Below are 14,575 nucleotides of genomic sequence, written 5' to 3'. Positions count from 1 at the left end.
TGTCCTGCATTCTGCCTCCATCTCCATTTCCACGCCATTCCTATCCCCATTCCTATCCCCATTCCTATCCCCATCCCGTCCCATCCCATCCCATCCCATCCCATCCCATCCCATGGATCCGATCCCATCCCATCCCATAGATCCCATCCCATAGATCCCATAGATCCCATAGATCCCATCCCATCCCATCCCATTCCATCCCATCCCATCCCATCCCATCCCATCCCATAGATCCCATCCCATCCCATCCCATCCCATCCCATCCCATCCCATCCCATCCCATCCCATCCCATCCCATCCCATCCCATGGATCCCATCCCGTCCCAGCTGTCCCTGAGCAGCAGAGCCCAGGAAGGGAAGTCCCTGGCAGGAGCTGGGGGGCTCAGGGTGCTCGGCTGGCCCCGTTGCTGCTGTGGCTCGGGAAGGGAAGGTGCGGGAAGGTGCGGGAAGGTGCGGGAAGGTGCGGGAAGGTGCGGGAAGGTGCGGGAAGGTGCGGGAAGGTGCGGGAAGGTGCGGGAAGGGAAGGTGCGGGAAGGTGCGGGAAGGTGCGGGAAGGTGCGGGAAGGTGCGGGAAGGTGCGGGAAGGTGCGGGAAGGGAAGGGAAGGGAAGGGAAGGGAAGGGAAGGGAAGGGAAGGGAAGGGAAGGGAAGGGGGTGGGAGAGGGGCTGTGTGGGGGGAACACTTCCCGAATTCCGTCCATCCAACGTTATCTGCCGATCACGGGGCAGAATTGTGTTTGAGTCTGTCCGGGCTCGTTCCGTGTCAGCTCTAACAATGCAGCCCTTGGCAGCCCAGGCAGCTCCGTGGCGCTGGCCATTAATCATCCCCTGACACTCCAGAGCTGGGAGGAGGAACCGCTCACACGTGGTTGCCGTGCCCCCTCCCCACGGCTGGCGGGGCAGGGGGGCTTCCTCTGCCTTGGGCCCACTCAAAGCCATGAGCTGAGGGTCCTGGACCCACATTCCCTTGGGAGAGGCGTGTGGGGCTGGTGGAGAGTGGGGAGACAATCCTGCCCTCGCCGTGGGACAACCCAGTTCCCAGGGAACAGCCCCTCTGGGAGGAGGCTGTTGGGAAAGCCTTACAGCACGTGGCATTCCCCAGCGTTTTCCTCTCCATCACCATCCCCTCGCTCCGTGAGCCCCTGAGCAGGAGCTGGGGCTCTGTCCTGGGGAGGTGATCCCACTGGGAGCTGGTTCCCAGCACAGGAGGGGAGCTCTCCCCGAGGCTTCTCTGCGCTCCCCTTGCCGTCCCGCAGGCGCCAGCCCCGTGGCTGGGTGCCAGCGTGCCAGGTCATCCCCCAGTAAATAAAGGAGCAATGTGTTTCCAGCCCCCCAGTGCTGTTTTCTAAAGGGAAATGATTAATGGTGCTTGGAAACCACAATTCATCCCGGGAAAGAAAGTAGATTTACCCGAAACATGCGTGAGAATTAGTGCTGGGATCGGCTCCTGGGGCAGAGGGGGGAAGCTAATGGCAAACAGAGCCAGTCTGTGCACAGGGGGAGGGAACAGCCCACCAAAAACGTGGGCTGGAGGAGCTGGGATGGGGCTGGGACAGGAGGAGAGTGGCCACCAGAGCCAGGTCCTCTCCCCAGCTGGAAACCACTCCTTCCCTGTCCTGCAGTGAGATGGTGACGATGGAGAAGGGAATCCTCCTCCCACGAGAACAGCAAAAGATGGACGGTGCTGATGGGACCAACTCTCATCATTCCCAAAAGTCCAAGAGATACCTGGGAGAAGCAGGAGTCACACCAGAACCCACGAAGCTCCGGTCTGTAAACACCAAATGCTTCAAAAACATCTGCTTTAGGCTCAGGGAATGATCTCACCTTGCTCCTGCTGGTGGGATCCACTGGGATAACTGGGATGGGCTGGGCTGCATCACAGCAGCATGAGCCATCCAGGTGCTTCATCCCTGGGCAGCAGGAAACCTCAGAGAAGGGAAAAACAGTTTCCATCCATGGGGGTGGGAGGGAGGCGGCTGTGGCAGCCCCAGCCTGGAGCGTAGTCCTGCTGGGATGTGGGAGCTGCAGCATCATCCTGCTGAGTTTCCAAGTTCATGGAAAAGGTTTTCAGGCACAATTCCTGACCTGGTTCTAAGCTGCTGTGCTCTTCTCTGCCTGGGAGAGCAGCAAGGGAGGGGAGCAGGAACAGGTGAGATGAGTTTATCACCCGATTCCAGAGATTACCCCAAGATCCTCTCCTTTACCTCAGATCTGGATCAAGGCAGCAGCTGGCCCCACGCAGGTCCATCAGTGGTGTGGAGGAGCTCGGGGAGGGCTCTAGGAGATTTATTAGTGGGATTCCGGGAAGGGCTGGGGAAACCTCAGCGAGGTGCTGAAGCCCAGGTCAGGAGTCATCCCTGGTCTGGTGATATATTTAGAGCGGGATAATGTAAGCGACAGGAGGGAAAAAAAATCAAAAATCTGTGGAGGAGGTGCAGATCCGTCCCCTTGGCTGGGAGTTACTGGATGATCCGAGCCAGGGAACAGATAGTTGGATTTCCCTTATTTCTCCCTTCAAATAAATCACAGCTCCAGAGGCCTTTAAACTCTGCAACATGATCTGTTCCAATAAGGAAGGGAATGAAAGGCTGCGTCTCTCTGGAAGCCTTCAGAGCCATAAATCTCCTACGTACAAACACAGACCAGATTTCCAAGTGCATTTATTTTATTGTATTGTTTTAACAGAAAAATCAAACTGCAATAAACTCCGTCCCTCATTAGCTGTCTCCATATCCAGGCCAAATGTTGCTAATGAATAAAATCAGGACAAAGGAATGTGGATGTGGGTCCAAGGCCTGGCCGGGCGCTGACCCCCCGAAAGGCATTTCCCTCTGAGCCTCACAGAGGTGTGGGATGAGGGGAGCCAAGGGGGTGGTTCCTGCACTGCCCTGTGCCGCAGGTTTTCTGGGGGTTGTCACCCCAAATCTAGCATCCCTGCCATGACCTGGCATCCCTGGCCCTGGCATCCCTGCCATGACCTGGCATCCCTGGCCCTGGCACCCCTGCCATGACCTGGCATCCCTGGCCCTGGCACCCCTGCCATGACCTGGCAGCCCTCCTGGGCCCCCACCACAGCTGCTGGAGTTCAGTTTAGGGGTTTCCTGCTTCGGTTTGTTGTGGTTCCTGATGTGCACCCCAAGAGCAGCAGGAACAGGGGCTGGGTTGGGTGGGGGCTCTGTGAGACCTCCCCAGCTGCCCACGTGAAGGGGCTGCAGGATCAGAGCTGAGCTCATCAAGCAGGGGCTCAAACCCCAAACCTGCAGCCGAGCAGTTCTGGAGCTGTCACTCGTTCATCATCTGCTGGCAGTGCTGACTGCTCTGGAGCAGCTCTGAGGGGACGGAGAGCTCGGGGACAGGGATGTACCTGGCACTGGGGGTGGTGTGGATGGTGCAGTTCCAGTGATCCCATGGATCCTCCAGCAAGTTTTCCCAAGCCCCCAGACCAGCCCCAGGGGACACCCGTGGAGGGAGCAGGGCTGTCACATCCCAAACACAGCATCTTCTGTGACTTGGTCTGATCCAGGGAAAAGGCGAAAATCAACCCCAAGCAGGCAGGGAAGGAACAAGGAGCCTGTCTGCAGGATTTATGGCACTGAGCTGGAGAGCCCAGAGCAGCGCCCGCGCCGCGCGGGTCCCGCCTCAGCCCACGGAGAAATTCCTGACTTATTGAATCACATTTGTCATCCCTAAATACATATGCAGGCCCGTGTTTCTGAATCCATAAACATCTTTAACTAACTCCGCTCAGCGAGGCCTCTTTCAGCAGTAATTTATATTTAACTTTTTCCATATGCAGGGCCTGTCGCGTTGGTGTCATTTCCGGAAAGCCAGGGGGGCTCGGGGGGAGCGCGGCGTGTCTTGGCCCGCTGGAGCAGCCCAGCTGCTGGCACAGCGCGAGAAATCCACCCGGCAGAGCCAGTGCTCATTAATCATTTGAACTACTAAACTGCCAGCTCCTTTCAAGATCTTTCAAGAAGTGTTTTCACCCAAAATAGAGTTGAAAACGCGCCGGGCCCTACTTTCAGAGTCTCATCCATCTGGCCATTATGGGGAGTGTCAGGCGGCTCTGACAGACAAGGCTGCTCTGTTCGAGGGGCCCCGGCCCCACAACCTGTCATATCGCGGGGCTGATGGCATCTGACAGCTCCATTTGTACCTCCCCGCCAGATGAAAGGGCTGCTCCCGGCGGCGGGAGAAGGGCACGGGGAGAGGGATGAGCAGGGGCAGCCCAGGGTGCCAACAGCATCCCTGGCACGGCGCTGGCCCCACGGACAGAGCACCCCTGACCCCCCCAGAGCCCATCGCTGCCCTGGGGTTTGATCAAAGGCCGGGGGGCTGCGCCCATCAGCCACCCCCTGGCTTTGCTGAGCTCTCCCCGTGCCCTGCTGGCATCCCGGAGCTGCCAGCCCTGCCCTGGCCTCCATCTCCCCCAAACTCACCTGCAGAGTGTGGGTGCTGTGCACAGCCCCGGCGCTCAGAGCCAGACCCCAAACCCAGCAGCACAGACCCAATGCCCCGGGGGCTTCCCCCATGGCCAGGAGGGCTCAGGGTCTGCCTCACACCAAAGCAGGTGAGAGCTGCCAAATCCTGGTGTTCTCTAGGTAGGAACCCCCCGAGCTTCTCCAGTGCTGCAGGATTTCTGTGCCAGCACAGCATCTTGGAAAAGTTTGGGAATTATGGAGGCAGCAATGGGGACAGAGCACATCTCTGCAGCCACAGGGGCGGGCACCCAGCCGGCGCCATCCGTCCCAGTTGTTCCCAACACAAAACCCAACCAGAGTCCAAAAGGCTGTGGGAACCCCAGAAGGAAGGAAGGGCTTTTGGCTCCATTTCCATTTTGCCCAGAACATGGCTCTTCTCGTCTCCGAGGGGGACTGTCCTTCTCCAGCCCCTTGGCTGTTACCAGGGTTGTGCAGGGAGCAGGAACAAAACCCCACAAAGGCAAAGCTGCTCCAGCAGAAACAAGGAGTCCCTTTTACAGGAGCTCTGCCCAGAGGACCAGGACTCCTGGCCTTGATGCCATCCTCGGTGATGAGCAGCCCCATCCTTCTCACCCAGAGAGAAAAATACAGCAAATCTTTTGGGTGCTTCAGTCTCCCCTCTCCTCCCTCAGGGAAGTGCAGAGAAGATGGGGAGGGTTCATCAAGAAAGATCTTTAACAGTCCCCATGGCTCTCCTGTCCTCTCTCGGAGCCTCCCAGCCACCCCTCCTGCAGGAGCTGCTCGTGGACAGGTGGCACCAGGACCTCAGGCTCCCACTGGTCCCATCTTCTTTGGTGCAGCATCATCTCCCTCTCCCACGGATGCACCACTGGAGATGCAGGGGCTGCTGTGGTGGGCACGGCCCCGAGTGCTGCTGTGGAGCCGCCCTTTGTAGCTGTGGGGGACACAGAAAAGCCATTTCAGTTCTCTGCTCCACGGAGCTGTCTGCAGGAAGGGTCTATCAAGCCCCAGACGCCACCAGATGCCCAGGATGCTGCATCCTTCATCTCCTTCTAAATTTTGCCAGGCCACGAGGGGTGATCCATGAAATTTGGGACCACAAGGTGCTGGAGGAGGTCACATTGCACCCTGCACATTGTTGGGTGTCCTGTCCAGCTCTGCTCAGCCCATCAAGGCCAGCTCTGATAGCCCAGGGTCAGCGTTCCACTGTCACCTTTGGCAAAGGCACCTCCTATGGGTCACATCCTCCTGTCCTGTCTCCCCGTACCACGCTGGAAGGTGGGATGAAGTCATGGCAAAGCTGCTCCTGGAGACTTCCAGGAACACCTTCAGACAACACAGTGTAAATCTTGGTTATTGTGACTCCAGGACCCTGCTCTGTACGCTGTCAGCTGATGTCCCCTGTGCTCCCAGTGAGGTCCAGCTGAAAGGTCTGTGTTGAGGATCAGCACTCCTCAGTTGTTCACCACAATAAACAGAGGGGTGACTGTGACCCTGCAGGGACGAGCGGGATCACTGCCACACACACTGCCACCTGTGTGAGGGGCCTGTCACCTGCCAGGGGCCTGTGCTGGACTGTCATGCTGCTCAGGCACTGCAGAACAGGGAATCTGTGGCCATGGGTCACACTGGGCACTTCCCATGGGGTGGCTGGTGGCCAGCCAAGGCCGGGTGTCCTGCTGTGGTGAGGAAGATGTCAGCGTATCGCTGCCGAAGCTGGGATTTGCACCACACACCAATCCATGGCCAGGGCAGAGGCAGCAGCAGCTCTTCAGCTGTTATCCAGAGCCAGAGGAAAGTCCAGTCCCATTCGTGGCATTCCTGGTCACTGCAGTGCCCTGGGTGCTTGCCCACACTCTTCTGGCTTTGGCACCTTGAGGTCTTTGCCCTTCTCCACTCACCTCGTCCAGGGCCTCTGGTCACTTGTGCTGTCCCATGGCTGGGGGTGGCTGGAGGTGAACCCCACACCAGGGCAGTGTGGGGCTCTGCTGGGGCTCTGCTCACGGTGCCAAGCCAGGGGCAGCTCCACAGCCCGGTGCCGCCCCGGCCGCTCTGTGCCACCGCCGGCTGCTCCAGCTGCTCCTCCTGCAGGGCTCCAGCTCCCAGCCCCGGCACAGGACCTCTGCTGCCATCTCCAAGCACGGCTCTGTCCCTTCAGGTCTGCTCTCAGCTCATGCAGCACAAAGTATGCCCCAGGGCAAACCCCTGAGCACGGGGATGCTGGCGGGGGACAGGAGGTGTCCACGCTACTCTGGCTTTGAGGACAAACAGAGCCTGTGTTCTCCGTGGCTTCCACCAGTGCTCACGTGGAAAGAAAAGCTGCTTTATGCAGCTGAGGAACTTCTCATCCACCCACCGTGGCTCTGCTCTGGCCCATGCCTCTGCATCCCGACCTGACCCCTGGGCAGGCTCCAGCCCTCGAGGACGCCGTGCTCCACTCTGGACTCTGAAACGCCTTGTACGTCTGCGGGCAGCCACCTCTGCATCACCTGAAAGACATCGGGGATTCTTGTGCAGGAGAGGAAGGAAAACAACAAGAAAAAAATAGGGCCTGGCTCTTTCATTCACGTATTTATTGGGCGGACGGCGTGGCTGTGGTCAGCTGGGCTTCGGGCTTTACAGACGGGGATATTTATAAGGCACGCGGAGCGGCTCGGCGTGTGCGTCCAAGTCATTCCTTCCCCGGCACAGGGTATAATGTTGCCTTTGTTCGGCTGCCTCCGGCACAGCAGAGCGTGCCGTGCCGCTCGGCCGGGCCCCTCGCCGTGCCCCGACAGTCCCGGCGCAGCCCCGCTCCTTCCACCGCGGCCCCGGCAACTGCCACGATAAATCAATAGGAGAGGAGAGGCTGCCAGTTAGACTAAACAAGTGCATTTGCAAGGATTGCTAACCCTCATTAATCACTCTGACAGTCCTAAAAACACATTTCCCCTTTAATGACTGTATTTGGATAATCAGAGCTTTTTCCTCGCGGTGCGGGGTGAGTGACGGTGGCCGCGACTTCGGCGAGCGCCAGCACCGGGGTCACCGGCGAGTCAAGCGCTGCAGGTCCCCGGCAGCTCGGGGCGAGCTGGAGAAGGTGCTGCTGTGCCACGGGGAAAGGAGCCACCAGCACAGCCCCAGCACTGCTGTCCCCGAGTCCGACACCCACCGCTGTCCTCCCAGCCCCAGCTGGATTTGCAAAGGTCTTTTTCTGTCTCTCCGTGTTCCCTTTAGGTGACTTTTGCCTCCTGGAGAGGTTTGAAACCTTGCACATTTTTCTGTATAAATGATGCAACACATTAATGCACAGCACATTATGAAAATGGTAATTCAAACCCATACAACTCTAAATTAAGCCATACATTATCCGACCCACTCAGCCATATATTTTGCAGAAAGACAGGATTGAATCAAATCAAACCGAAACTGTGGAGTGCAGGTTGTTAGACAGAATGATTAATAAAGTGCATCCCAGTGCTCTTATTATAAAATGAATTCTGCAATAACCTGGGCATACATTACACAGGGAATTATTTAATATATTGGCAACGCAACCGCTCCCCAGCAGCTCCAGCCCGAGCGCCGCCGCTATCGGATGATACTCGCAGTGTTTACACGGTCTGGCCCCGCTGCTGCAGTCCTTAGGGAGGGGAAAAATATTCCTCAGGGAGCCTCCTGCACAGCAGGACTCATCCAGGCAGCATCCAGCCCTGCCGTGGGTGAAGGGAAGGCACACGAGCTCGTTTTTGGAGCGGGGACCATCCTGCTGCGGGGGAGAGGGGGGAGGGAGCTTTGCCATAAGGAGGGATGCACCCGGCAGCCCTGGGAGAGGGCTCTGGCAGGACGGGGGCTGTGCAGCTCCTCGCCCCCTGCCCCGGCTGCTCCGTGGTTGGACGTGGCACTGCCCCGGCAGCCCCGACACCCGGAGCGGCTGTGCTGGGTGTGCCGATTCTGGTACTGAGCTACCACGCCTCGAGGTTCTGCGGCATCGTCCTCCCACCCCATGGCACGAGGTGCCCAGCCATGGCCAGGGACGGGCACGGTGGGACAGAATTCCAGCGCAGGAACCTGTGCCAGGCCCCAGTCACAGGCAGCATTTACGATGGGAACTGGCAGTGCCCGAGCGGGGCCGACACCGAGCGGCATCGCGGGTGGGAGTGGGGGCCAAGTCCAGGGAGAAGCGATGCCTCCGAGGGCCAGGGGGTCTGGATACCTCCCGTGGCACCGGAGAGCACGAACCGGAGCCGCTCTGCCCATGGCATTCCGCTCCTCGGCCAGCACCGGCCGCCGGAGGGCTCAGCATCCAGCAGGGATACCGGAGACACCGGAGACACCGGAGACACCGGAGACACCAGCCTGGGCCTGGCACCCCCTCCCTGCTGTGCCCCAGGACAGCAAACACCTGCAGCAAAGCCCCCCTGTGCCACCCCAGGCCCTCATCCAGCAAACATCCCACCTGCAAGGAGCAATCCCACCACGGCCACAACCGGACTCCAGGCGCGTCCGTGCAGGGCGAGGGGAAGCCACAGACCCCCAAAACCTCCTCCCCCAGCCTTGGGGAGCTCGGAATGGAGCCAAACTGGCCCCAGGACCACCGACCTCTCCCACTGCCACAGGAAAACCCGGCTGGGCCCTCCCCCCGGCCACAAGCCCGCAGCCACGCTCCAGGCACAGGCAGGGAAATAAAAATCCCTTCGGCAAAAGCAGTCCCTGTTCTCAGCACATTATTTTTCAGCTCAAAGGACACAAAGGAATCTAAACACAGGGCATAAAGCAATATCGAGAAGGCAATTAACAGGGATTAATTGCGTGACTCACTGAAATGCAACAGGAGCGAGGCAGAAAGAAATAAGTGATGTGGGGCAATGGGGCACGGAGGGTTTCAAGGGCAGTAGGGGCTGGGCCGGGGGTGCCACCGTTGGAGGAAAAGCGATTTCCTTGGGGCAGGGAGCGGGCAGAGCCCCTCAGCACGGCGGGGATGGAGCCAGACCATCTCAGAGCCACTCATCATTCTCCTCCCGGCACAAAGATTGAACGGAAGCAGTCCGGACCCCAGCAGCTCCCGGACCTCACACCGAGATCCGGGACCCTGCTCCTACCACAATTCCACCCCTAAAACTGCACCCCCGAGACAGGGTGACCACCCGCTCCCCGCAGCGACCCGGGGGCACCGCTCTCATCCCGCTAGAACGCCTTCTCGAACCTTCCCTCCGCCGCCACACGTGGGGACACCGGGGCATGGACACGCGGGGAGGGGAACGGGGCCGGAGCCTGCGGGGCAGCGCCAGGAGCGCACCCGGGGCGCCGGTGCCGGGGGGAGCCAGGGCCGGTGCCACGGGGAACCAGAGCCAGAGCCGGTGCCACGGGGAACCGGAGCCGGTGCCACGGGGAACCAGAGCCAGAGCCGGTCCCGGGGGGAGCCAGAGCCGGTCCCGCGGGGAGCCAGAGCCAGAGCCGGTGCCATGGGGAACCAGAGCCAGAGCCGGTCCCGGGGGGAGCCAGAGCCGGTCCCGCGGGGAGCCAGAGCCGGTCCCACGGGGAACCAGAGCCAGAGCCGGAGCCACGGGGAACCAGAGCCGGTGCCACGGGGAACCAGAGCCAGAGCCAGAGCCGGTCCCGCGGGGAGCCAGAGCCGGTCCCACGGGGAACCAGAGCCGGTGCCGGTGCCGCGGGGAACCAGAGCCGGGGAGAGCCGGAGCCGGTGCCGCCGCCGCCACCGCTAGATGGTGCTGGGACCCCGCGGCCCCCGCCGGACCCCCGGGCAGGGACGAGACGAGACCAGAGCGTGGGTACAACCAAGAGGCGTTTATTAACAAAATCAGACTTACCGGGGCTTGTCCGTCCGCCCGGGGCCGCCGGCCCTGCCGCTGCGCCCGCCGCTCCTCCGGCGCCCCCCCGGGATGGGGGGGGGGACACGCGGGGTCCTGCAGCCCCCGGCGGGGCACGGCCCGGGGGGAGCACGGCCCGGGGGGACCATCACCCGGCCGCTGTCCGCAGCTCCCCCGGCCCCGGACACAGCGCAAAAAGGGGAAAAAAAATAAAAATAATGAAAAAAAATAAAAATGAAAAAAAAAATTTTTTGAAAACCCAGAAGGATTAAAAATAAGAAAAAAATACAAAAAAATTTACATCTGCAAGTTACAAATGCAGAGAACAGAATCCCAGAGCGATAAACGCAGAGGGGAGGAAGAAAATGCCTTTTTTTTTTTTTTTCTGCTTTTCCATGTGTGGCAGGAGTCATGCAAGAATTTCTCAGGGGGGAAATTAAGAAGGGGAAGGAAAAAAAAAATTCAAAAGAAACAGAAGGGGAAAATCAAAGCCCCACACCTGCAAAGTAAAGAGGGATTTTTTTTTTTTTTCTTTTTTTCGGGTTTTTTGTTTTTTTTTTTTTGGACACAGACTTTTGCATACCATTGATTCATTGGTGTATAATGCACTTATATTCCCAGCTTTAAGCTAACATACAGTAATAAATACACAGTCCAAGGAGGGCGCGGGGGGCTGGGGCTGAGCCGGCCGGGGCCGCGGTGGTTACTGATATCCCAAAGCGGAGGCTGACGTGAGTCTTTGGCCGTAGAGCGCGTACGGGGAGTAGTAAGGTCCGGCGGCCGGCAAGGAGGGCACGGGCAGGGCGCCGGCCGTGGGCAAGTGGCTCTTGCCGTAGGGGTGGTACCTGTTTAGTCCCAAAGTGTGTGGGCTCCTCAAGGAGAGCGAGGCCGGTAAGGTGTTGGGGCTCCCGGGGGCGGCGGGCGGGAGGTGCAGGTGGCAGGAGGCCGCGGAGCCCAGCCCGGAGGTAGGGTAACCCGCCAAGAGTTTCTCGGCCCCCGGCAGGGCCGTGTGGGTCCGTAGGTGGGTGAGCAGCTCCTCCGAGGTGGCAAACCTCTTGTCGCAGGGTCCGCTGGCAGACACCCAGTTGCATATGTGGGGCAGGGGGTCGTTCTGCAGCATGAAGCCGTAGGTGTAGAGGGGGTGGCCGGGCAGGCTGGGGGTGCCGCTGGAGGAGAGCGTGGTGTGCACGGAGTGCAGGGGGTGCGTGGGGTACACCAAGGGGTATCCGCTCTTGAGGCTGCCGGGGTCGTGCACGCAGCTGGAGCAGTTGCTGGAGCCCAGGTGCGAGGCGCTGTGGTAGCTCAGGCAATACGGGTCCCGGCATAATCCCTGCATGAAGGAGGGCGGCGAGGCCCCGGTGAGCGGGCTGGAGCTGGGCGGTTTGCCCGGCAGCCCCAGCGCCCCCGGCAGCTGGCTGCCCACCAGCCCCGGCTTGGTGGGGCCCAGCCCGGGCACGAACTGGGACGGGTAGCCGGCGTAGGCGCCGACGATGGAGCCGTGGTAGCCGATGCTGGAGGGCGGCAGGGGGAAGACGGAGTGGCCCGGCTTGTAGGGCGAGACGGGGGCCACATGGCCGGCGGGCGGCAGCGCGGGGGGCTCCGACTTGCGGCCCGAGGGGGGCTCGCCGTGCGCCCCGGCCTCCACCACCCCGCGCCCCAGCGCCCCGCCCGTCCCCTCGGGGCTGGGCTTGCCGCCCTCGGGCTCCTTCTTCTCCTCGGCGCCCTTGGGCTCGGGGTGCTGCGGCGAGGCCCCGCGGGAGCCGCCGGGCGAGGCTGCGGCGTGCGGGGGGAACGGCGGGCACGCGGCGCTGGGCACCCGAAAGCCGGCCTTGTCCGCGCCGCCCTCCTTGCGCGGCTCCCCGCCGCCCTTCGAGTACGGCTTGAAGCTGGACTTGTCCTCGGCGGGCGCGTCCCCGCTGCCCGGCGGCTTCAGCGCGGCGGGGCGGGCGGAGGGCTCCTTCTCGGCGGCGGGCGCGGCGGCGGCCACGGCGTTCAGCTTGGAGGAGGGCGGCGGGTCGGGCTTCCCGATCTGCGAGCAGGTCTGGGCCAGCAGCGCCAGCGGGCTCTTCTTGGCGTCCAGCTGCGGGCGGAGCGGAGCCCGTCAGGGGGGGACCCCGACGGCGCCCCCGCACCGGCCTCCCCCCACCCCCGAAAGCCCGGGGCCGGGCCCGGCAGCGAGCCAGGGCGCGGGGATGGGGGGGACGGGGCGGGGGACGCGCCCGGCGGGGAGAAGAGGGACCGGGTGGGGTGGGGGGAGCGCGGCTGCGGCGGCGGGGGAGGGAAAGAACGGGGTGGGGGGAGCGGGGACGCCGAGGAGGGCAGAGCTCGGCCGGGAGAACCGGGAGCGCCGGCCGGGAATGCCGGGAGCACCGGGCTGGGAAGAGCTCGGCAGGGAGAACCGGGAACGCCGGGCTGGGAAGAGCTCGGCCGGGAGAACCGGGAACGCCGGGCTGGGAAGAGCTCGGCCGGGAGAATCGGGAGCGCCGGGCTGGGAAGAGCTCGGCCGGGAGAACCGGGAGCGCCGGGCTGGGAAGAGCTCGGCCGGGAGAACCGGGAGCGCGGATCCGGGGCTCCGTGCCGCGGTCGGGGGCGGCGGGCACTGACCTCGATGGGGCTGACGGGCGTGGAGGAGAGCGGCTGGAGGTACTCGGGGTGCAGGAGGTGGCCGCCGTGGGCGCTGAGCATCTTCAGGACGCGGATGGGCAGCCGGCTGGCCTGGCGCAGCGGGTCGGCGGGGGGCGGCCGGGGCGACGGGGCGGCCGCGGCTCCGCGGCCCGGCGGGGTCCTCGGCCGGGGCCCGCCGGGAGCGCCGCTCATTTGGGGCGGGGGAAAGGGGGGAGTGCCCGGGCTCCGCGGGGCCGGGCCGGGCCGGGCGGGCGGCGGAGCGGCGGCGGCGGCGCCCCCGGCGAGCCAAACCCCTCCCCCGGCCCCCCCGACGCAACAAATCCCCCCGATGGCGGCCGCGCCCCGAGGGGGCCGCCGCCCCCCCCCAATCCCCGCCCGCCCGGGCCCCCGGGGCGGGGAGAGCCGCCGGTGGGGGGGGCGAGCCGCCGCCGCTCCACCGCCACCGCCCCGCGCCGCCGCGCGGGGGAGAACCGCGACACCGGCCGAGCTCCAGCGGCTGGCACGGCTCGGCACGGCTCGGCTCGGCACGGCTCGGCTCGGCTCGGCTCGGCTCGGTTCGGCACGGGCACGGCTCGGCTCGGCACGGCTCGGCACGGGCACGGCTCGGCTTGGCACGGGCACGGCTCAGCTCGGCTCAGCTCGGCTTGGCTCGGCACAGCTCGGCTTGGCACGGGCACGGCTCAGCTCGGCTCAGCTCGGCTTGGCTCGGCACGGCTCGGCTTGGCACGGCTCGGCTCGGCATGGCTCGGCTCGGCTCGGCTCGGCACGGCTCGGCTTGGCTTGGCTTGGCACGGCTCGGCTCGGCTCAGTGCCGCTGGCACAGCTCAGCGTGGCACTGCTGGCACAGTTTATCATGGCATGGCACTGCTGGCACAGTTTATCATGGCATGGCACTGCTGGCACAGTTTATCATGGCATGGCACTGCTGGCACACCTTGGCATGGCATGAATGACATGAATGACATGACATGACATGACATGACAGTACATGGCACTGTTGGCACAGTTTACCGTGGCATGGCATGGGCTGGCACTGCTGGCACAGTTTACCGTGGCATGGCATGGGCTGGCACTGCTGGCACAGTTTACCATGGCATGGCATGGGCTGGCACTGCTGGCACAGTTTACCGTGGCATGGCATGGGCTGGCACTGCTGGCACAGCAGCTGGAGCACCTTAGCAGGGCACAGCTTGGCACAGCTCAGACACCTGGGCATGGCTGACATGAGATGCCACAGCCTGGAATGGCACAGCATGGCCCAGCTGGCACGGCATGCCCAGCGTGGCTGATGATGGCATGGCACGGCTCAGCTGGCACACCTTGGCATGGCACTGCCTCGATAAGATCAGCCTGGCACAGCCTGGCACGGCACAGCTCAGCACCCCTGTGCCAGTGGCTCCTGCCCCCAGTGCCCGTGTCCTGCCACTGCCCTGACCCTGCAGGCAGCACCTGTGCCCCGTCCCAGAGCCACCCAAGGTGAGGGGGCTGACCTTAACTCAGGGCTCTCACAAAGTGACAATTCCCTTATGAACCTACAACTCCTTTTCTCCAGGCATTTTCTCCTTTCTTTGCTTTGCTGAGTCTTAAAAATCTTCAGGTGCCAGTGCAGGCTGCTGTATAACTAATTAACTTCCAACAATTAACTTCCTATTTCTAGTTACCTTTTCCAGACATCCTTGAATTAATTTCAAAATCC

General features: G+C 62.3%; 1 protein-coding gene across 1 annotated transcript; it reads right to left on the bottom strand.

Annotated features, from left to right (window-relative positions):
- Positions 1–10,445: 10,445 nt before the first annotated feature.
- On the bottom strand, positions 10,446–13,071 carry ZNF703 (zinc finger protein 703). The gene is made up of 2 exons (XM_005530847.3): positions 12,859–13,071; positions 10,446–12,334 (listed from the first exon to the last, which is right to left on the bottom strand). Exons 1-2 carry the CDS (start codon positions 13,069–13,071, stop codon positions 10,958–10,960), a joined length of 1,590 nt encoding a protein of 529 aa, XP_005530904.2. The 3' UTR covers positions 10,446–10,957.
- Between the last annotated feature and the right edge of the window lie 1,504 nt (positions 13,072–14,575).

Source organism: Pseudopodoces humilis, chromosome 30 (genome assembly GCF_049639895.1).
Source record: "Pseudopodoces humilis isolate 2021_Gansu_Grassland_sample_001 chromosome 30, ASM4963989v1, whole genome shotgun sequence".
Classification (NCBI taxonomy): domain Eukaryota; kingdom Metazoa; phylum Chordata; class Aves; order Passeriformes; family Paridae; genus Pseudopodoces; species Pseudopodoces humilis.
The sequence above is the reverse complement of the archived record's forward strand: the minus strand, read 5'-3'. Positions and strand labels throughout refer to the sequence as shown.

Bases quoted from the DNA above. Each gene is read 5' to 3' on its own strand.
- ZNF703 (XM_005530847.3), bottom strand. From the start codon at position 13,071: ATGAGCGGCGCTCCCGGCGGGCCCCGGCCGAGGACCCCGCCGGGCCGC. The intron at 12,335-12,858 runs GTCAGTGCCCGC...CTCCGCCCGCAG, and splicing joins CGCCCGTCAGCCCCATCGAG to CTGGACGCCAAGAAGAGCCC.